The sequence below is a fragment of the Stigmatopora nigra genome, chromosome 7 (assembly GCF_051989575.1).
Source record: "Stigmatopora nigra isolate UIUO_SnigA chromosome 7, RoL_Snig_1.1, whole genome shotgun sequence".
NCBI lineage: Eukaryota > Metazoa > Chordata > Actinopteri > Syngnathiformes > Syngnathidae > Stigmatopora > Stigmatopora nigra.
This window is the reverse complement of record NC_135514.1, coordinates 90,970-115,000: the sequence shown is the minus strand read 5'-3', so window position 1 is coordinate 115,000 and position 24,031 is coordinate 90,970. Positions and strand designations below refer to the sequence as shown.

The 24,031-nt window shown below is 38.5% G+C and overlaps 2 protein-coding genes across 2 annotated transcripts in view; one reads left to right on the top strand and one right to left on the bottom strand.

Annotated features, from left to right (window-relative positions):
- Positions 1 to 15,916, bottom strand: part of sacm1lb (SAC1 like phosphatidylinositide phosphatase b) — a 35,180-nt gene extending 19,264 nt beyond the window's left edge. Inside the window, exons 1-13 of the mRNA XM_077720844.1 lie at positions 15,540 to 15,916; positions 15,195 to 15,292; positions 14,995 to 15,069; positions 12,994 to 13,121; positions 11,063 to 11,212; positions 9,803 to 9,862; positions 7,260 to 7,293; positions 6,895 to 6,996; positions 3,153 to 3,238; positions 577 to 663; positions 412 to 480; positions 216 to 295; positions 35 to 133 (exon numbers count right to left, since the gene is read on the bottom strand). Coding sequence (XP_077576970.1) covers positions 35 to 133; positions 216 to 295; positions 412 to 480; positions 577 to 663; positions 3,153 to 3,238; positions 6,895 to 6,996; positions 7,260 to 7,293; positions 9,803 to 9,862; positions 11,063 to 11,212; positions 12,994 to 13,121; positions 14,995 to 15,069; positions 15,195 to 15,292; positions 15,540 to 15,568 — 1,097 coding nt within the window. The 5' untranslated portion in view covers positions 15,569 to 15,916. The remainder of the gene's footprint in view (positions 1 to 34; positions 134 to 215; positions 296 to 411; positions 481 to 576; positions 664 to 3,152; positions 3,239 to 6,894; positions 6,997 to 7,259; positions 7,294 to 9,802; positions 9,863 to 11,062; positions 11,213 to 12,993; positions 13,122 to 14,994; positions 15,070 to 15,194; positions 15,293 to 15,539) is intronic.
- A 436-nt stretch (positions 15,917 to 16,352) lies between these two features.
- On the top strand, positions 16,353 to 23,817 carry fbl (fibrillarin). The gene is made up of 9 exons (XM_077721470.1): positions 16,353 to 16,488; positions 18,478 to 18,717; positions 19,141 to 19,275; positions 20,150 to 20,244; positions 20,327 to 20,497; positions 21,012 to 21,144; positions 21,294 to 21,406; positions 21,846 to 21,991; positions 23,139 to 23,817. Exons 1-9 carry the CDS (start codon positions 16,479 to 16,481, stop codon positions 23,161 to 23,163), a joined length of 1,068 nt encoding a protein of 355 aa, XP_077577596.1. The 5' UTR covers positions 16,353 to 16,478; the 3' UTR covers positions 23,164 to 23,817.
- Positions 23,818 to 24,031: the final 214 nt, after the last annotated feature.

Here is a 24,031-nt window from a genome sequence, read left to right as displayed (position 1 = left end):
CCAAAGAAATAAATAGAAGGATGAGCTTACTGACCCAAATTCCTCCTGGATTGCAGCAACCTTGTCCAACAAGATTTGCAGACGATGCCACCTCATCCGACTGCACTCCTTGTGGAAATCAAATGCTATGTACCTGAAGAACAGCAAGCATTTTTGGGCAAAACAATTACCATAATCATATTATAAGCTTCATGTGTCGAATGGATGGTTCTTACTTTATGGTGCCATTCGCCAAGTTATCCACCATCTTTTCAAAAGTCTTCTCAAGTGGATTTTCTGAACCTTTTTGGTTTATCTGAAAAGAGGAGGGAACATTGTAATATTAGTAGGTGAGCAAAGCTTATTTAAATTTATATGGGTTATGGATTGTTATGGGATATCATTATCGGATCCTTATATTTTACATCTTACCAAATTTAGAATGACTTGCTTCCCATAAAGAATGATCTGTGAGTCAAAGTGTCTCTGGAATCCATCCAACTGTAGTAATATAGAGTGGGAAGGGTTAAACAATACATGAATGAACAGCTACAAAATGTTTATAGTGAGGACAGTAATACTAAAAAAGTCATTTACGTGGTTAACTGTTTTGCTGATCTGTGGTTTTGGCTTGTACTTGAGGTTGGGCCTTTGAGACCAGTAGAAGGGTATTGAGCCTCTTGTCTGTCAAGTTGATAAAACAACGCATTCAACATCGTACATACCGTTTATGCCACCATAACCACTGCAAATTAAGCAAGTCGAGAACACAGGTGTCAAGGCCAAGGCCCCGGCAGCTCGTGAAAGCACATAATATGCATACATAGATGTCAAGTTTCATGCTCAAATGCCAACCGAGTGTCTACAAGTCACATGAAGTGAAATTAAATAATTTTAAAGACAATTTTAAAACAACATTTCAGGAAGAGTTTCATGGACAACCTCACAACAACAAAAGAAGGGCTATTCTTGAATGGTTCCCGGGACCAAGCTCGTATGTTGATTCACTCGCATCTCAAATCAACTTTTTCCATCAAAATGAACTAAATACAAATGAATTCGCTCCCACCCTCTAATAAAATAAAACACATCACAAAAAAATATTGGAATGGAAAAACATCTTTATTTGTTTTAATTTACCATCTACTAACAGAGTAACTAATAACTATCTTGTGGTTATGATGTGGAATGGCAAAAAGAGACATTGTTCAGTACAATGGCTCGTAACATAACAAATTTAAATGAACTTGGATTACGATAAACACAAAAAAAATCTAACCTTACACTAAACTTAATTATAATTTTGTGTTAAATTATTTTACCTTTCTTCTCCCGGGTTGGCTGTTGTGCCCCACTTACACTGACTTTCAACTGGGGTTTTTAAAAGGAACCTATCGAGGGTTGTTTGGTTTTGTCTTTCTTTCAAAATATTCCGAAAATGACACACAAATGTCCTCAGTATGGGATAACACACAACCACTTGCCAACTTGTCTGGGAAGTACTTCTCTGGCATTGGCAAGCAAGATCTGCCACGAGTAAACCTAAAATTTTAATTAATTCGTGCTTAATATTGATTATCATCATACGCATTTTCTTTGCACAACTCTTCATTTCACCTGCTTGCTGCAACGCTCTGCCCAGTGCTCGAAGAGTTTTTTTTTTACGAGGGATTTGCGGCGAGAAAGACAGTTCAGCTGAAATTATGAGCAGCCTCTCGCGTCTCAGCCACCTTACTGTCTCATTTGCTCGTATCTCATACTCGGCCACCTGGAGGGCCGCACCGGGAATTATCTCGTATCTTAAGGCAAAAATTTGCTCGGAACTTTCCCTGTATATTGAGAAACTCGAATGTCAAGGCGTTACTGTACTTGTACAACACATTTGACTACATTTTTAATCTTAACCAAAGCCCTTTCCATTAGCTCATATTCGCCCAGTCACAGACCCATTCAAATGCCATGTTTTTGTAAAGGAGCAAAATGTTTCCAAACTACTAAGGGCAATTTAGGGTTTTTTGTCTTACCCAAAGACAGGGGTGGCCAACCAGTCAGAGACCAAGAGCCACATTTTTTACCGTGTTACCGCAAAGAGCCACATTTTTTACTGTGTTACCGCAAAGAGCCACATTTTTTACTGTGTTACCGCAAAGAGCCACATCACACACATACCTTTGCTCAGCCAGATTTATTGTAAATGTCACACACCAGCATAGTAATGAAATAAATTGACTCCTACAGTACTAACAGCACAGGCCAGTCATTATCAACAATGAACATTGTGTGCACTGTCTCACACAGACAAACTCTCAGTTCAACCAAGTCCACAAACAAAAATATAATAATTTACAATAGTGTTTTTCTTTTACTATGCATGTTACTTAGTGGGACTTCTGTCATGAAATCAGAGCCTATTTTTGCGCAACATTCGCTCCTTGTGAGCTGTCATTTATTATGAATGGCTTTTATAGCGCGCCCACCACGTGGGTGTACACCTCGCTCTCCTATTGGCTGCTCCCGGGTGAGCACTCTCGCCTTGGTTTGCCTCGCAGGGGGTGTGGCTTTTTCAGCCGACGCTCGATCTTTGGGAGACTTTTTGTGTGCGCGACGCTGTTCGTTGTTGCTTCTGGTTCACGGAAGCTCTCCCACTCTGTTAAAAACGTTTACTCAAATGACCTTGCTCCTACTGGGAAACTTTGAGGCATTTTCATCCCAAGCACATGCGCATTGGACGAAAATACCGTATTGAACTCAAGCGAAGCGCACACGCAAATAAAAATATAACACAAATACAAACTTTGATATGGACGTAAGAGCCACATGAAACCGGGCAAAGAGCCGCATGCGGCTCGCGAGCCGCGGGTTGGCCACCCCTGCCCAAAGACAATTCAAAGTTGGGCAGTCATAACTAGAAATTGAATTGCTGATTCATCATAACAAGGAGGGAAGGCATTACTACGATGTGGCCCAGCAAAAATATTGAGGTCGACACTTTTGTTTTGACTTTATTAGATTGATGTAGTGGATTGGATAACTTTATTCATCCCGTATTTGGGAAATTATATTGTGGCAGGAGCAAGAGGGTGATTAGACAGAACAGCAAAGCAAAAGCATACTGAATACAGCACTTCATAATCCAACCAAATAGGACTAACTTGATACATAATACCACTCACCTGAACAAAGGAAGCCTTGGCACCATTGAACTGCACAATCTGCTCGGTTTCAACATAATTAGCAGCGTGGCCTTCAGAATCGATGCCTGCCAACAAAAATGGAAAAGTTGGGAAAACAATGACCTGTTGTACCATGAAACCTACTCCAAGTGAACTTCCTTTCCAGTGGATTGCTGCGATTGTGATCCTTTATAGTTCTTTGCGAAGGTATTTGACCCTCTTGAACTTTTCAATCTTTTGCCACATTTCAGGCTTAAATCAAAGATGTAAAAAATATTTTTTTTTGTCAAGAGTCAAAATCAAGTGGGACACAATTATGATGTGGAACTAAATGAATTAGATAAAGTTTTTAAAAAAATAAAATCCTGAAAAATGTGTCATTCAATATTATTCGCCCCCCTCAAATCTCAAACCTTTGTCATCATACACAGCTGCGCATAGGAAATTGGTGTTGCTACTCCACAAAGTGCGTTTTCCCAGTAAAAGAACAAAAATCAGTAATATAAAAATATAAAGAGTCACATCCTGTTGAGGTAAATTCTAAAAAAGAGAGTTCAAGATGGCGGCGCGCTCGGGCGCAGCGGCTCATTGCTCTCCAGTTCGTTCGTTGAAAGGCAAGACAACCAATTTCACAACTTACTACGGACTGACTGTCGATATCCCCAAGAACATCCGGAAACCTACGGGATCTCCGAGGATATCCAACCCACCCAAAGTACGCCGTATACGGCGAAGAGAAAGGAGGCAGGGGAGCGGATGTCGGGCGGCCATTGCGGTTGGGCTACGACAACAACCACTCCGAGCCCCGCTTCCTAGTATCTTTTTGACAAACGCCCGATCCATTACCCACAATTTTTGGCGTGGATCTGCCTTCTGCAGGGGAACTGAGGGAGGGTAAGTAAGAAGACAGTGAGAGGTAAGTGATACATTTTATTCTTGTTAGCATCGGTGAGGCAACAAGAGGTGATGCGATGTTTCCATCGTGGCGGAGTGCTAACAAGTCTGAAAATGTCAGTTAAGGGGTCTTGCCTGGGATGGCGGACCAGTGGAGAAGCACTATACAATTTCGTCATACGCAGCTGAGGGTATGATGACTACTAGGCTTTTTGTCAAGTCAATGATGACGACAATGCCTATGTCTGATTAAAATATTGCACAATGTTATTCCACACCCCGAAGTTATTGCACAGAAGGGATTAGAAGGGATTGTGTGTCATGCTAACATCAGAACCCCCAGGAATCTGAAGGACTGGACCCTGTCTACGCATCCTCCATTTATGAGAAGTGGGCCCAGATCTGTGCTGCGTTTGCGAAAATCCAGTATTATTTCCTTAGTTTCTGTGTTGTTTAGGGTGAGATTGTTCACCAAACACCACAAAGACAGTTTGTTGACCTCATCTCACAATTTTGCTGCAATTCCAGCTGCAAGTATGTTGGAGTATGGCTCTATAAGTTTTGCATACTGGGAGACTGAAATTCTTGTTCATTCTTCCTTGCAAAACAGCTCGAGTTCTGTGAGGTTGGATGGAGAGCTTTTGTGAATAGGAGTCTTCAGCTCTGCTCACAGATTCTTGATTGGATTCAGGTCTGGAATTTGACTTGGCCATTCTAACGCCTGAATACGTATATATGTGACCAATTCCATTGTAGATTTGTTTGGCCACAATGCCCAGCAATATGTTTGGAAGAGAAAAGATGAGGCCTTTAACCCCAAGTACACCATCCCTACCATCAAGCACGGTGGTAGTATTATGCTGTGGGTGTCAGGAGCGGCCGGTTTGTCCCTCCTGGCGTGCCGTCAGGGAAGAGCAGCTGCGGTTGATCTGCTGATTACTTCCTGTTTTGGTATTTGAACATCAATGAGTCCTAGGATTAGTCGAATCGTTCCTGCATGCGTCCGGCATACTTCCGTATTCTCCTGCAATGATCCTGCACAATTCCATGTTTCCAGTTTGGTATCACGTCCGTTTCCCAAATCCGTAAAGATCCTGTCTGAGTTATTAAAGATGTTGCTTTGAAACTACTTGCCACGTTTCCCCTTCCGCTTCCCGCGTCTGGGTCCAAATCCATTCACGACCGCGCCACGACGACGTTGGCGTGATCGTAACAGTGGGGCTGTATTGCCACCAATGGAACTGGTGCTTTACAGAAAGTACATGGGATAATGAAGAAGGAGGATTACCTTCAAATTCTTCAAGATAAACTAAAGTCACCAGCCGAAAGATTTGGTCTTGGGCACAGTTGGGTGTTCCACCAGGACAATAACCCCAAACACACAACAAAAGTGGTAATGGAATGGCTAAATCAGGCGAGAATTAAGGTTTTTGAATGGCCTTCCAGAAGTCCTGACTTAAACCCCATTGAGAACTTATGGACAATGATGAAGAAACAAGTCCATGTCAGAAAGCCATCACATTTAACTGAACTGCACCAATTCTGTCAAGAGGAGTGGTCAAACATTCAACCAGAAGCTTGCCGGAAGCTTGTGGATATCTACCAAAAGTGCCTAATTGAAATCAAAATGGCCAAGGGACATGTTACCAAATATTAGCGCTGCTGTATGTATATTTTTGACCCAGCAGATTTGATCACTTTTTTTCTGTTCACCTATCAGTCATAAAAGAACCAAACTTCATGATTTTTTTTTGCGACAAAGTATCTGTTCCAATCGCTCTATCAGAGAAAAATCTATTATTTCTCTCTCGGCCTCTCTCTCTCTGTCTCTCTCTCTCTGTCTCTCTCTCTCTGTCTCTCTCTCTCTGTCTCTCTCTCTCTGTCTCTCTCTCTCTCTGTCTCTCTCTCTCTCTCTCTGTCTCTCTCTCTCTCTGTCTCTCTCTCTGTCTCTCTCTGTCTCTCTCTTTCTGTCTCTCTCTCTCTGTCTCTCTCTCTCTGTCTCTCTCTCTGTCTCTCTGTCTCTCTCTCTGTCTGTCTCTGTCTGTCTGTCTCTCTGTCTGTCTGTCTGTCTGTCTGTCTGTCTGTCTGTCTGTCTGTCTGTCTGTCTGTCTGTCTGTCTGTCTGTCTGTCTGTCTGTCTGTCTGTCTGTCTGTCTCTCTCTCTCTCTCTCTCTCTCTCTCTCTCTCTCTCTCTCTCTCTCTCTCTCTCTCTCTCTCTCTCTCTCTCTCTCTCTCTCTCTCTCTCTCTCTCTCTCTCTCTCTCTCTCTCTCTCTCTCTCTCTCTCTCTCTGTCTCTCTCTCTCTCTCTCCGTCTCTCTCTCCGTCTCTCTCCCCGTCTCTCTCCCCGTCTCGCTCCGTCTCTCTCCGTCTCTCTCCGTCTCTCTCCGTCTCTCTCCGTCTCTCTCCGTCTCTCTCCGTCTCTCTCCGTCTCTCTCCGTCTCTCTCCGTCTCTCTCCGTCTCTCTCCGTCTCTCTCCGTCTCTCTCCGTCTCTCTCCGTCTCTCTCCGTCTCTCTCCGTCTCTCTCCGTCTCTCTCCGTCTCTCACCGTCTCTCTCCGTCTCTCACCGTCTCTCACCGCCTCTCTCCGTCTCTTTCTATCTCTCTCTCTCTCTCTCTCTCCCTCTCTCTCTCTCTCTCTCTCTCAAAATGCAACCAGTGCGCCCAGTGCTCGTAGATATCTTTATGCGAGGGAGATGCAGCAAGAAAGACATTGCGCTGTTATCATAAGCAGCCTCTCGCGGGCTCATAAGCTTGTATCTCAAGGCAAATATTTTCTTGGAATTTTCTTCCTATCTCAAATTTGTCATGTGGGGGCACTTGCATGTCAAGGTATTACTGTATATAGTTACCTCTGACATAGTAGCGAACACCAGCTCGAAAACAGCTCCTCCTGGAGATAATACTCCAATCACACACTTTCCCATTGATGATGCTTGACTTCAAAATGATGACTTGTCAAAACAGTGTCAAGAAGGAATAACTGAAAGGTAAGGCGAAGTGAAGTGACCAAGCTTTAAACTAAACCACACTTATTGAATTGTTGGTGGTGCTTGGTGCCCCTGGGTGCATGTGTAGAAGTGACGCGACTGAAACAACGATGACACTCATAACAACACAGTCAAAATCGTACAATTGACGGCCAACTAATAAATAGAAGCAGCTATAACCGTTGGAATATTGGGCCAAAATTGCCACTTGCTCAAGAGAAGGATACATCCATGGACAACGGGGTACACAAATTTATGTAACTGTAAGAAAGGAAATAAAGCAGAGGTTAACATTTTCAGACGGGCTTAAAACAAACATTTTAGAAAACAAAGGCATTTTAGATATTATAGATAGGTAATAAGTTAATAAATAAATACATGAATAAATAACTGTTTATATATATATATATATATATATATATATATATATATATATATATATATATATATATATATATATATATATATATATATATATATATATATATATATATATATATATATATATATATACATATACATATACATATACATATACATATACATATACATATACATATACATATACATATACATATACATATATATATATATATATATATATATATATATATACATACATATACATATATATATATATATATATATATATATATATATATATATATATATATATATATATATATATATATATATATATATATATATATATATATATATATATATATATATATATATATATATATATATATATATATATATATATATATATATATATATATATATATATATATGCACATATTTACATACACATAGATGCATGCATACAGTAGGTCCTAAAACACAGCCATTTTATTGTTAAAGAGCCTGACAGCTGATGGGAGGAAGGATCTGTGGAAGCGCTCCTTCCTGCAATGAGGGTGCAGCAGTCTATTGCTGAAAGATCTTCGACAGAATCATGTAGGGGGGTGGGAGGTGCTGTCCATGATGGACATCATCTTGGTCAGCATTCTCCGCTCTCCCACTTCCTCCCCAGAGTCCAAAGGACAGCCCAGAACAGAGCTGTCCTTTGGCCTCTGTGGAGGAAGTAGGATCACCCCAAATATAACTTTATACCATAGTAGATGTTTTCACGCCTATACAAAAATACGCAAGTACACAAGTAAAATTATCAATTAGTGTATTTATTAAATATCACAGTTACAGCCATACAACTGTAATGTATTGAGATGGAAAGATAATGTATAAATAAAAATTAAATACTTTAAGTACTGGACTAACAGTAAAAATAGGTCCTCTCCGCTTTATTTAAAAATACCGTATTCACTTGCATGTAAGCCACTTGCGTGTATGAGCCGCACCCTTGAAATTGCCTTAAAATGGTTGAATTTTACAATTTCTTGTGTATAAGCCGCACCCTGATTCACAATTTTCACCTCCATAGGGAGTACAATTGTGATACTTTGAAGGGAAAATCTTAGGAAAAATCATTGCACGTGGTATTTCTGAGATACTGTATGAATCAAAACCACATTAGGGTTAATATCATAAGGAAGGTAATATTCCTGTCATAGTAATGCAAATTATCAAATTATTCAATGTGAAAAAAAAGAAATAAGTCTATCTTGATGAGAACCTGATGCTTTTTAATGATAGAAATTAAACATTTCTTATCAGAAATTTAAGGTGTTGTGACAGCCGTATTGGTACTAATGTCAAAAATATCTTGATTATTTCGATGGTTCATATTACTGCAATGCAGTGGTGTGCCGTCAGGGTCTTCAAGGCCTTCTCTGCTGGTCTAAGAAATATCTGAATCACAGACTGATGTTAATTATATTTTGTCCATGGATACTTATTGAATAATTCCAAATTGTTTGTCAGCTTCCTTTCATTGTACATAAAAATACCATCTGTGAATTTGCTTTGTCTTCTTTTAAAAAAAAAAAAAATAATACAATTATTTTACTTAATGCCTTTTATTTTAATGTCAGTTCCGGGATAAAAGTATATATACTAAGACTTTTATTTGTTCGATAAAAATGACCATATAAAGTATTTCAACATGACCATATAAAGTATTTCAACACCTTGCTGCTCTCGCTCTATTCATATTACGTATCCAGACGAAAAAAAAAGTTAAAAAAAAAAATAGGTCAAAACTAATGGTTAAACCCACAGGCAGAAGACACTTCCATGTCTTGTACAAAAGCATATTTGTACAAAAAGGAAACAGCGGTCACAACTCCCCATCATCATCTTCCTTATGCCCAAAAACATCTCGCAAATGCTCCTTTTGTAAAGCTCCCCTACGGCACCTCCTGAAGATTCCATCAATGATCCAATGCCTCTCAAATTTGATAAAAAAGACTTGGAATAAACCTGTTTTTTTTCATTATTTAAATAAAGCGGGGGGGGGGGGGTCTATTTTCACTGTGAGTACAGTACTTCAAGTATTAACATTATTTAATATAAATAATATATTTAGATATATGTGAGTCTTTTCATATGCCTATAACTGTAACATTTAATAAATCCACTTTTTGGTTATTTTAATTGTGTACTTGTATTTTTGTAAAGGCACGAAAAAATAGTATAGCAGTAATAATGGGGGAGATCCTACTTTGGTGTTTTTCAATTACAGGTCTACATTGTCTGAGAAATTCAAGGGATTACTGCACAGGTAAAATTGAATCTACGGTGTTTCAGTAACTCAAAATAAACTTTCATTGTATATCTCATATTAATCAGCCACAAGAAATTACCTTACCTCAGGCTGTGTAATGAATTCCCTTAACAGATGGCCATTCCACACAAAACGCTGATCTGCCTACAAGAAAAAGACATTATATAAACTGTCCAACACACAATTTTCACTTTTTCCCCACTAGACAAAAATTGGTTATTAAGAAGGAATAAGTGTGAAACATGTATATTTTTCGCCATTTCCATTATTGCATTCAAACATCTATTCATCTATACAATTCATTCAATATCTTTTAATGAATCAACAGCAGTTACGAGGTCTACCTCTCATTTAGAAATCAATGTTATTGTCAGAGAGAAGTAGTGCAGAAGAATTTACGAATAACAATCTGAAGGCAAAAAAAGGATTACAAATTTGGTGGAACCCCCATTTTGGAATGCAGGGTTTCAGACCATTGTAACAAAACTTAAATCTCATACATTGAGAACTCAAAACTGGTCAGCGAAAACCGTTTAATCCTTATACAGGGTTTCCATAAAGTCTCTTTACCACTTCAGAAATGTGTTGCAATTGTAATGCAATTGATTAGATATTTTGTTCAGATTTGTGCTATATTTGTGCATATATATCACACAGCATTTGTGTTTCAAGGATCCTGACTGTGAAAGGTATTGTTGAATGAACCCCTACAAAATGACTACCCCTCAAGTGAAGGTGCAATCTGTCTCATGTTTTATTGAAACAAAATTAGATAGGCAGCCTCAGTGAAACTACAGAACTAAGTATGGAAGGGATCCACATCAAGTCAATTCGTGTATGGCACAAGAAATGTAAGGAGACTGGGACAGCGTTAGATATAGGAAGGAGTGGGCGACCAAGAACATTGATCGTGTAAATACGATGTTCTTGGTCACCCACTTCTTCCAGTTTAACACTGTCTCTGTCCCCATACATTTCTTCCGTCATGAACGCATTGACGGACGTAATCGTAGCTCTCTTCCATACTTAATTCTGTAGTTTCATTGTGTCTGCCTATCCGATTTTATCTCCATAAACCATGAGACACATTGCGCCTTCTCTTGAGGGGTAACCATTTTGTAGGGGTTCATTCAACATCACCTCTTTCAAAAAAAGAATCCCTGAAACACATAAATGCAGTGTGATAAAAACTTTAATATTTAACACTGAATACAATCTAACAAATCTGAATAAAATATGTAATCAATTGAATTTTTAATCAAGTTTTGAAATAGAAAAAGAGACTTACTTTATGGACACCACGTCTAACTAGGCAACTTTCAGGAAATAAATTGATCTACAGACCCTCTCTAGCAGGCTCATCTCCTGAAATTCTGGACTGGTGTTGGCCAAGCGTTGTAGAGTATGTGTCAGGTCATAGTCTGTTGTAAAGTAGAAACTTTCTGTATGAAGCACACTGTTGATCATGGACAAAAGGGACTTGTTGTCCAACATCTGAAAAATAATGAATACAGACAGACCATCACTGAATACAACACTTTTTGCAGCATTTGATTCATGATGAAAATTATTGAATAAGCAACTAAAATGCTTGAATTACTCTATATTTATAATACAGTAATCCCTCAAATATCGCAGCTACACCCCTGCTTTCTGGGGGGGGGGATACAAATACCAATAAATAAATAAATAAATAAATATATATATATATATATATATATATATATATATATATATATATATATATATATATATATATATATATATATATATATATATATATATATATATATATATATATATATATATATATATATATATATATATATATATATATATATATATATATATATATATATATATATATATATATATATATATATATATATATATATATATATATATATATATATATATATATATATATATATATATATATATATATATATATATATATATATATATATATATATATATATATATATATATATATATATATATATATATATATATATATATATAAAAACATATATATTATATATTGGACATAGGCTTTGTCGTCATCATCAACAACAAAAGCCTAATTGTCATCATACCCAGAAACTGCGTATGACGAAGTTGGTAATCTTTTTTTACACACGCACACATTATCCCCAGGTCCTCCCCGTCAGGTTTAATTTTCTTATTTGGTTCCAAAGTCTTTATTATTTTCTGATAATCCTGCCATAGTCATTAAATGTTTTGTTAGTGCACTCCACTCATGGCCTTGCGTGCGTTCCTGTGTTTGGGTCCCACTACCCATCAACGACAGAGTTAAAACCGGACTATGGTCAGGAAGGAGTGACAAAGACTAGTTAATTAGGAAACATTGTTGTCATCGATAATCCTTATAAAGCGTGATTTATGGTGTATGTTTAAGATTCTCTTGCTACGTTTGTCCAGGGCGTACAACGTAGAGAGTTGACATATTCTATGGCGGCCAGAAAGTGAGTGAGTGAATTTTTTCACCTTCTCTATATGTGTAAACACAACTTTTATTTGTTTCAGCTGAAAGCAGAGTTGATGTATGAATCGTTGTTTTGACATGATGTGCACTATACGCACCGCGTGGCTGATTGGTCTGCCAGCGAGTTTCTAGGTGCTCACCGGAACCATTTTTTCTTCTGTCGTGATGGGAGTTATAAAACACCCACCCATCCATAAATCATTTTTTATATATTCTCTAATCGTTACAAAGCGTGATGTACGGATGGATGTGTGTATATGTGTGCACCTGGAAACTCAGGCAGAAATTATTCCGAAATGGACGTTTGTAAATGACGTGGAAATTGGTTGCAATGAAGAACATGCTTTGCTTTACTATTAAATGTAGTTTCAAATTAGTATGTTTGCTTGCAACAAAGTAAATGCCTATGTCAAAGGAACCTTAGTTTGACTGAACAAAGAGAAGCCAAAATGCCTTGTACTGCTTGGAGTGGGCTAAACAAAGAAGATTTAAAACACCTTGAGCTGCATGACTTTCAAACCTTCATTTGTTTTGACTATATTGACGTCTCATGGTAAACTAAAGAGTTTGACTTCAATTAACAAGACGTGTCTCTCCTACTCTGTGCATTGGGTGACACGAAAATATAGCACTAAGTTGTATAAGGATATGAACATTTATTTACGTAGAATTACGTTGGAGGCAGTTAAAAGAGTAAGACGGCTGGAAGACACGTGACCAAAAACTTCTGCCCCATTTTTATGATTATGTTCAGAGCAGGTCATGCTACCTGATTTTCTCTTAAGTGTAGTATTGTCTTCTGATATGAGATGATGTCAAAGTCCATCACTTTCCATACAGCATGACCTAGGAGGTCCCCCACCTTCTTTTTCTTAGTGATGATGATCAGATACATACCTAAGACAACAAGGAAGCGTGGTGACATAGGGTGTCTAAACTTCTGAATCCATAAAGTACAGTGTTATCACCACTTTCAAATGCTTCTACATAGAAGATTCAGATTACAAAAAGCCTCGATGGGAATAACTTTGTTCCACAATAAAAAAACAGGAAATTAAATCAAACATCTGAAAAACATAAACATTTCTTGTATCTGTTTTTTTTTTTTTTAAATGTCGGGGTGGTTTGTTTTCCCATCGCCCAATTCCTCATTGGCCTCGCATTCGTTACAAGAATGCTGCATATCCACGATGGAACTGTTATTTACATACGAGTTTATGTACTATGCTTACTCTCCTGCCACTTTCACAACACCCTATTCCACCCAGTTGGAAAATGCCTTTGCATTCCTCATTGATTTGAATGGCATAATTAATGATTTTTTCTCTTTTTTGCACATTCATTTGCATACATATAATCATACAAAAGTATTACATTTTTATGATTTTTAAAGGGTTTAGGGCAGGGATAGGAAAACTATTCCACAAAGGGCAGCAGTGGGTGCAGTTTTCATTCCAACCCATAAAAAGGCCATCTTGTCACCAATCTGAGGGCCTGCAAGTGCAATTAGTGGGTTGCAGTCAGGTGCTTCTTGTTTTCTGCGGAAATCTCATTGGTTAAAGTGCCTTTGCTGGATCGGTTGCAACCAAAACCTGCACTCACAGCGACCCTCGAGGACCGGTTTGCCCACCCGTTTAAGGGATTGTATTTAAGATCGTGGAACCAATTACGCAACTGACGAAAAATCAAACAAAATGAATGAATTGAATGGATTAATTTGCTAAGTACAGGTACCACTGTATTTCACCATTCAAAAATTAACCATTTATGTTAGAGTGGTCATTACAGTGGCCAGCTATATTTAATGTTGATACTTAAAATCAATCTTTATAGAGCAAATGACCATCCATTCATTTTATCTCACTCTAATCCTATTCCGGGTGTTCAAACATACACACGCGCGGGTATCGACGAACACATGGACAAACAACCATTCTCACTCACAATCACACCTATGGGGAAATTAGAGTCCAATCAGCTGACTATGCATTTATTTAGGATGGGGTAGGAAGCCAGGTAAAAGGAATGCAGGCATAGGGAGAAACATGCAAACTCTACAAAGATAGGCCAGAGCCGTGATCTGTAAAAGTGAGAAGAATGTGCTATCCACGCAACCACTGAGCAAGTGACAATTTTCGGAAATATGTATTTTTGTGTTATTTTTCATAATTACGTATGCCTTAATAATTTTTACAATCTTAAAAGGAAAAAACTCATTAAGAATAAATTATAATGTATGAAAACAGTGCCCCGTTGTCAATGCGTCGGACTCACAGTTCTGGGGTTCGAATCCACATTGGTCCACCTGTGTGGAGTTTGCATATTTTCACCGGGCCTGCATGGGTTTTCTCTGGGTACTCCAGTCTCCCCCCGCATTCCCAAAAAATGTATGGGAGGCGAGTTTGAAACTCTAAATTGCCCCTGGGGAATGAGTGTGTGTGTCTCCTCATGCCCTGCGATCGGCTGGCCAACGATTCTGGCCTGAAGTCAGTTGGGATAGTCTGCAGCACCCCACGCAACCCTTGTGAGAATAAGCAGTTCAGAAAATTAATGAATGAAAGAATGAATGAAAAAGAAACAGACACTGTTACGGCCCCAAGCAACACTAGCTTTTATTTTATAGGATCTAACTCATTGAATGCCACTAATGGGGGGAGACGTCCAATACTCCAATTACTTTAACACCACCAATAGTAGAAATGAGTTCAATGATTGCCCAGTAAGGGTTTTAGATCATCGTAATTTGTGCATAAAAAGGTAAACATAGTACCTGCCACCAAGCGTATTGTCCCCATGAGTCCACATATTGGCCTGATCTCAGCAGATGTAGGAATATCTCTCTTAACTGTGGACCATATAAGGGAAAAATCAATAGTGTGACTGTGAGCAAAAGCAAACAAAAATAATTCGGAAATATATTTCTATTTGCAAGGACTGATTTAAAATTAATCACAACGAATGCCTGCCTACCTGTGAGCGTCATCTCAGTTGAAATTCTATCAATGGCCAGCACGTCCACAGAGCCATCGTCACAAGCCTCGATGTAAAATTTATCTGTTGTAGTACGCCTGTAGAAGCAATAAAAGCGCAATATTTAAGAAGAAAACTATATATATATAATGGCATATGATTTCGTCGTTCATCCGGTGACGTTGACACAAAACCACAACACTCAGCTCGAGATGCTTAGATTCAACCGAGCGCAGTCATGTTTTGCCTATTTACTGTTGAGGCAGTAAGGTAAATCCCTGGCTTGCACATTGTATTTGATTTCTTCTATATATAATAGTAGCTTGATATACTGGAAGCACTTACAAGTTAAAAGTCTCATAGGTGCTCGCCATCTTTCATTAAGTAACCTCGTCCGTAACGCGTCAGCTCAACGGTGCCGACTACTTCCGTAATCAAAAGTGAAGGCATAAATATAATAAATACTAGTATAGATGCTGAAGCCCACTGAGAGCCAATGAGATCAAACGTGGTCGTTTTTTCCAAAATCTATTTCGCGTCATGGACATTAAATAAACGCAAGAGTCAACGCAGCATGTACTTATAGGTAATATTTTAATAATAATGTACTACAGTAATACAACATAGTAAATATACAGCGCTCAGCTTTCAACTGATTTCAAATGGATTGCTTCTACAAAAACGATAAGCAAAATTTTCACATCCTGTAGCATATACTTTCGTCGGCCCGTCAGAGAAGTCCTCCATTGCAAGATGGCCGCTGATGACATCACTGACTCCACCCCCAATACATCTATCCTCATGTGTGTGATGTTATATCTATGTTTTTTTCGAATTCTATTTATTTAATAAGGAACACCACATATTAATGATCAATGATATTCATATTAATTGACATATATATTTAAATATGTAAGATTGTAGCCCAGGGCTAATTTCAATTTTAGTCCCTTTTCCCTCATAATTTTATTTTCTCTGGTTTTGCCTCTCTCTTTGAAAGAAGAGGGAAATATTTGTGTTATACATGTATTGACGAATGACTTGAGTTATGTATAAGCTATTAGTGGAAAATAACAGATTAAAAGTAAAACACGAAGTCAAAAAACGGAAGTAGATCCAGACAGGATATGTAAGCCTGTACTTCCGGTGATCGCACATGTGGTCCTGGTAGTTCATCGTGCTGGTAGTTCATCGTGCTGGTAGTTCATCGTGCTCGTCGAAGTCTTATTTGAAGAAGGCAGAAGAGATCGCAGTTTAACCTATTTTATTTAACGATCGCACAACATGAAGCCAGGTAAGGACGACAACAATAACATTTTAATTAGGAATTTACACTATAGTTACTCTTCGTAAATTGCAATCCGAAATCGAAGTTACACGTGGGCCTCGGTCCTTATCAAATGTATGAATCGATAGATGCTTCATATTATACGTTTGTGTTTATACATGTGTATATTTTTTTATTGTTGTGATGGACTTCACATTACAAATTGTGAATAAGTTTGTTAATCAGTAGTTAAATGCTAGATAGATGGTGGTCTGTAAAGTCGCCATGATGCTTTCACTCCACGTGTTTCGGTTAGAATGTTGAAGAGCCATCATCCATTCATCAAGAATACTCAAGTTTTCTCCCTTTGTAACGCTAAAATGCGAAACAAAATTATGCCAAGATGGACATTAACATTGAACAATGCGATTCCTAATGAGTTATCAAAATTTCTTGTTTTTAAATTAGTCGTCAAAACCAAGTACTGTGGTACCACGAGATAGGATTTGATCTTAAATCGTTCCGGGACTGAGCTTACATGTCGATTTTCTTGTAACTCAAACGGACATTTTCCATAGAAACGAACTAAAAACAAATTGATTCGTTCCAACCCTCTAAAAAACACACCAAAAAATGTTTTGGAAAATTTGTGATTTATTCTAATTCGCCATCTATGAACAAAGTATTAGATATCTAGTGGTTTAATAGTATAGTACTAAAATGTGTTTGATAAAACTAAAATATATTTAATAGAACTCAAATGTGTTTAATAGAAGTAAAATGAAATTGATTTTGCAGAGTGTAGAGAGAGGGACAAAGGGGGTGGGGGACGGAGTTTTTGCACGGCAACGCGCTCTTTCATAACAGACCATTTCTTTGGCTTTTTTTGATGAATTACGTACTAATTCTTATTGAATATTTTGTTTCCACCTCTTGTAAAAAAGATTTAATTTATAATTTTAACTTGATATCTTTAAACTTTTATTTATTTTTTCCCTGAAACATTGAAAATGTCTATACCCACCGTCCTCATTTCCGGACAGCCTGACTTCTTACTTGATGGTATTTCACCTTTCTCTGTAATTGTTCTGAAAACATTGCAAAAATGTTAAACTTGTTATTTTTGGTGAAAAATAGGATCTGATTATTTAAGTCCTAAATTAAAGCCTATGAAAATGTGCCCTGCACCACTGAAATATCTCCCTCCGTGGCCGTTATCGATGTAATTTAATCTGGCAGCCAGATGGGGGCGGGCGCGTGCTCTACCAGCCCCCTAAGTGTCCACTTTATAGTGCAGACATGCGAGCAACTTGAGATATGAGTAAAATTTTGGGCAGATAATTATCTCTAGATATAAACCAAATTTCAGGATGTGCGGCGGAGCGATCGTTAATACGAGGAGTATTTATCTCTCCTTGGCAAGTGGTCGTGCACTATCCTACTGTGAGGACATTTGTGTGCATCATTTTCGGAATATTTTGAAGGGAATACAAGAGCAAACAGCCCATCGATAGTGAAAGTCAGGGTGGAGGCGGGGCAAATGGAGCCAACCCGGGAGAAGAAAGGTATTAAACTTAGAATTGGTGTGTTGCACAAGTAATAAAAAAAGAACCAAACTTCATGATTGTTTTTTGGTGACAAAGAAATATTTGTTCCATTCACTATCAGAGTTGTAGAAATAACCGGAAATTCAAGAGAGCCCTGACATTGTGTTCTTGACAAGTGTATGTAAACCTTTGACCACAACTGCATATACTCTTTTAAATGAAGGTAACATAGTTACTTTCATCATTGAATGAGGAAAGTAATGAATTATTCAAAGAAGTTTGAAGTTTCAAATAAAGAAAAAAAGATGTGGTGGTTATCGTGATAATAATCGTTATCGTTTAACGCCATGTCGCATTGGAGATCAACGTGCCTTTATTTTTTGCAGTTCTTAGTGTTTGTTTATGTGCATGTCAGTTTTCAGTCTGCTAACCTATAATTTTGGCATATTTGGCCGTCTGCGCTGGATAGGATTCAGTCCCCGAGGAGGTCAGGGTGGTGGCACTAGAGGAATTGGAGGTGGACGTGGTGGTGACCGTGGAGGATTCGGTGACCGTGGAGGATTCGGAAGCCGTGGAGGATTCGGAGGCCGTGGAGGATTCGGTGGCCGTGGAGGATTCGGTGGCCGTGGAGGATCCGGTGACCGTGGAGGATTCGGAGGCCGTGGAGGATTCGGTGACCGTGGAGGCAGAGGAGGATTCGGAGGAAGAGGTACGACTATAGAATTTGGCATAACAGCATGTTGGGAATGTATATAGTGTTTGTATTCTGTAAGCAATGATGAATCCAGATGCTGGAGTATCTTCACACTTGGGCCTTTTTAGGGGATGCAGCAAAACCTAAGTTGGGGTTTCCCAACTCGGGTCCTCGAGGGGCCCCATCCAGTCTGTATTCCCATATCTCCCTCCTCTACCACATCTGAATCAAATGGTCGACTCCTCACTAAGCTGTACAGAATCCTGATAACGATCCCAGTTATTTGATTCAGGTCTGTTGGTTGAGTGAGATGAGGACAACAGACTGGCTTGAGTACTGAAGTTCTGCAGCCGTGTTCCAAGTCGACTTCTTCAACGTCTTTTTCTTCCTTCACAACAACACATACAACGATTTGACAGGCACATTTCTTTCCCCAAGGTGGATTCCGTTCTCCAGATGGGGGAGGATTCAGAGGTCGCGGGGGTGGTCGAGGTACCCCAAGAGGGGGACGGGGTGGTCGAGGAGGCTTTGGAGGAGGAAGGAGAGTCTTGGTGGAGCCTCATCGTCATGAAGGTTAGTCCAAGGTTTTGTTCTATATAATTATTTGTGATGACAATCTAATGTATTAGAAATTGGGATTTACCTAAATAAAACACTATTTGCCGCTGCTTAAGCCGAAAACCAAACAACAATAATGTGTATGTTTATCTGTATATATGTACATGTGTATACTATGAAGACCCGAATAATAGTAGGCACTGGAATAATAGTACTACTACTTATTATTATTTTTGGAATTTTTCACTGCCTACTATTATCAATTCATTTGGAATTTTCCAATCCCTACTATGATTCCAGTGCCTACTATTATTCAGGTCTTCGTAATATGTCCCATATTTTCACGACTATACGGCCAACCGTATTTACAGCTGCAGTGTCAATTCTGAGTGCTATTTCTGTATTTTACACATACAAAGGACACATTGTTTTGATAGACCCAGCCAGTCATGGCAGAACACACACACCAGCTTAAACATACACGCTCCACACACACATTTTTATAAAGGCAACGGAAGCAAAACTGAGTTCGGTTGTGCTTTATTTGGCCATTTTACAATGTCCTCGCGTCATCACCCACAAGTCCATCAAAAGTTCGTGAAGCTGTTGATTCTGATCGCCAGGCCACAATCCATTCACTAATGGTAGCTGGCTAGTAGCTAGCAAATTCAATATTCAATAGCAGAAAAAATCAGAGCGTGTATGTATACATACATACGTACACGTGCACACACATGTCCACAATTTAAATTAATGTGCTCTGGGGTCATCCCTAGGAGACAAATCTGAATGTTTTTTGGTCAGTTTTGCTTGAGTATTGTTTTACCGTTTTTTTTTTCAGTGTAGGAATGTTATGTGACTGAATATATGATTTTCTTCATCTCCTTAGGAGTGTTCATTTGTAGAGGGAAGGAAGATGCCCTAGTCACCAGGAATATGGTTATAGGTGAATCTGTGTATGGAGAGAAGAGGATGAGTGTAGAGGTGAGTCTAAAGTGCATTTTCCCAATACTATTGCAACATCCTAATCTACAATATTGCATAATTTATTTTGACCTGTCATTAGGAAGGAGAGACAAAGATTGAGTACAGAGCATGGAATCCATTCCGTTCAAAACTAGCAGCAGCCATCTTGGGTGGAGTTGACCAGATCCATATCAAACCTGGAGCCAGGGTCATGTACCTGGGGGCTGCCTCTGGTACAACAGTGTCTCATGTCTCTGACATAGTTGGGCCGGTGAGTGCTGTTTCTGTCACTTTGTTGCAACAGGTACATAGATATGGAGTTGGCACTGACACCTCAAGCTAAGCATAAGAAAAAATAATAATACCCCCACCATGATGGTACTCGACAACAACAACCCCTGTTTGGTGTAAGGTTTTGGTTCACAAAATGCTTAATAAAAAAATAAATTTTCATGACGCTTTTTAGAAAGATGTTTTACTGATAATGACAGCACATCACTTTAATGTTAGTGCACTCATAGAATGGACCTAAAATATGGTAATTTGGCTTTCATTTGGAGTAACCACATAAGTAATCTTTTCAACAATGGGGCAATGTTAAAGGTGGTGCCTTAACAACAGTTGCTAGGGCATAGAATTAATTGGTCAACAGGGTTTTTTGAGGCGCCGTTTGCAACAGGTTTATTTAGGCCTTTTTCTGTGTGGCAGAATCATTAAATACAAACACCACAAATATGGCTGGTAATTGGTCGGCGGCTCACTGGATCACAAATCTTGTGTTGCAGGAAGGGCTAGTGTATGCTGTAGAGTTTTCTCACAGATCTGGTCGAGACCTTCTTAATGTGGCAAAGAAACGCACCAACATCATTCCTATCATTGAAGATGCTCGTCACCCACACAAGTACAGAATGTTGGTTGGTGAGTAAACAGGGTTGGCAATAAATAAATCAGTTGGGCTATTGGGATATAAATATATTTAATTTTATGCGGTTTTGTGATGTTTGGGCTAATTCTGCTTTAAACTAATTGTTTGTGGATGTGATTTTTATTTTTTTGTTTCTTTTTAGGAATGGTGGATGTCATTTTTGCTGATGTTGCCCAGCCTGACCAGACTAGGATTGTTGCTTTGAATGCTCACAACTTTCTGAAGAATGGAGGACACTTTGTCATTTCCATAAAGGTACCTACAGTTAGCGGTGTCTCAACATTGGGCACGTTAAGTTGTTCATGATTCTATTTTGAGTGTGTTGTTTTGATTGTTTCCATTGAAATTAAGCAGGAATTTCGGTTTAGACTCTCGTATGTCAAGGTATTACTTTACTTTGACGCTTGTGACTCAGAAAACATACTTTTCCCCCGACTATTCATAACTTTCGATTAGTGTCTTGAAATTGTCTAGAGCGTGTTATTGTTTATCTTGTACCTACACAAGACTAAAGATGGAAATTAGCAGGCGGCTACAATCTTGCATATTTACACGTTGGTAAACATGAATATAAATGTTCATTAATTTGTGCTGTCCCCTACGGAGAATTGTGCCAAATGTTAATTTGGGTCAAGCTAAAATTCATTTCCTGGCAACTAAAGTGAAATAAATCTTTTCAATTTATTGTTAACAGGCTAACTGTATAGACTCGACAGCTGCCCCAGAGGCTGTGTTTGCTTCAGAAGTAAAGAAGATGACTTCAGAGAATATGAAACCACAGGAGCAACTCACCCTGGAGCCCTATGAAAGAGACCATGCTGTGGTGGTTGGCATCTACAGGTACATGATCATTATGTTACCAGAACTGCATTTCCTTTTTTTGTTCCTGGTTTTAAACATTAGTGATTTTTGCACTAGTGAAATCAGTGAACTATTTCAAAGTCCCTCCAAAGCTTTAAGTAAGATTGGTGGCCAAAAACTCGGCTGCAACCAGGAACAAGATATTGAAGAGCACAAACTTAAAACTGCTATTAAGCGCTTTTCAAAGTAGAATCAAGTTGTGTTGCATTTTAATCAGGAAGTTTATAGAAAATTTGAGACTTTTAAGCGTGCCCTATTGGTGTGAAAACAGTATTCTGAGGGGACGTATAATGTCACTGTCGGTCCGAGTACACCATCATGGACCAAGATGTAATTCAGGAGTGTGGTAGGCCATAGTGGTGTTGAATTTAGCATTAATCAACTTTGCACTGTGATTTAGTGGGAAACAATGCACTGGAAAAAAATAAGATGAATGGTATTACACTATGTTGTTCCCAAACATCTAAATATAAAAACACAGCGTTTCTGACATTATATGTGACTCTTCTGTGGGTAAGTGTAATAATTAATAACTACTTGATAAATGAAAGTATTAAAAGCAGACTGAAATGTAATTCGGTCATGTACCACTAAAGGGAGCCCGTGTACCACAAATGCTACTCTTATCAGGGGGGGGGGCGTTGAATGGGTAGAGATAAAAAAGGTTGGAATGTTTTTTTTAGAAAACATTTTTTTAATGAAATTGGTGTCTTACAAATTGTGTGAATTCACACAATGGATGTGCAGGCATGCTTAAGACTTATGTATTTGTATAAAATGAATTGTTTTTCTGTATCCTTATGTTTATATATTTCAAGGGTTTTGTTTTTAGTTACCGAAACAGTTCCTAGTTATTGGAAATCAAAAGGTCAGAATGTACATCTCAGAGTGGTGATGAGAAAAGTTCAGGGGGGCGCTTTGTTAGGAGTGGTAAACCTGTTGGGATGTCTGCAAAGGCAAATAATGGTCACTGATTTTAGTATTTTACTAACTATATAATGAAAATCTTATCTGGATGTTGTTGGAGGATATCTCAAAGAAGACACGGTGTCACCCCTCAAAGTTTGCGTAAGTTTGGAGAAATGTGCTAAATTGCTAATTGTTTAATTTTTGTATCCTTCCACAGACCTCCACCAAAACAGAAGAAATGATGGAATCCCAGGGCAACTGCAAAAAATTCAATTTCCATCTGCTCTATTTTTGTCACTTTTACTGTTGGCCGTTCTTCCTGTCACTACACCATTACTTGTTTTTTGGGGGGAAATTAATTGTTACAAAAAAATGTGGGCGCGTCCAGTTTGGTGCTCAAGCGATGTAAGAATTGTTTTTTCCAAAAAATCACTGTCCATCTTAGATTTGGCTTAGAGTCATAAAAGTTTTTTTTCCAACTTGTTTTCTTTATATCTTTTTTAAATTTAGTTTGTTTTGGTATATTCTTTCAGATCCCAGATTACATGTCTGTCACATTACAAACAATACACTGATTGTAGTGGAAAGTTATGGTTGCGTTCTTTCAAATGCATAGTTGTCAGCATATCTCCTCTCCATTGATAGCACTAGATGTCTAGTCCATTTTGACTGGTAGTGGTGGCTGCCATCAATCGTGTTTCAGTGGCTTTGATAGGACCATGTGTCCAATCTAAACATGGGCAAATACAGGTACTCCTGGTATATGTATTGGACATCTACTGGTGTCAATGGCAGAGAAAGTAACTTGGTGAATTCCTTTTGAAATGGCATGTAGTGCTGTGTAAGGATCTATACATTTTACACTGTAAATAAAAGTTGCTTTTCCTACAGTAAAATGTAGCAGTTGTGTTTTCTACAGCGGAAGTCACTGAAGATGTGAGTCAAGAGCAAGCGATCGCGTGTGACGTCGTCATCTTAAATTGCAACTGCAGAATCGATAGCCAATCGGCATGACGTATTTTTGGGACGAAATTACCTCCGACGCGGTGATTGGTTTTAAAATCCAGTTTGTAAAGATGAACTGCGCTGGTTTCTAACCGCGTTGAAACT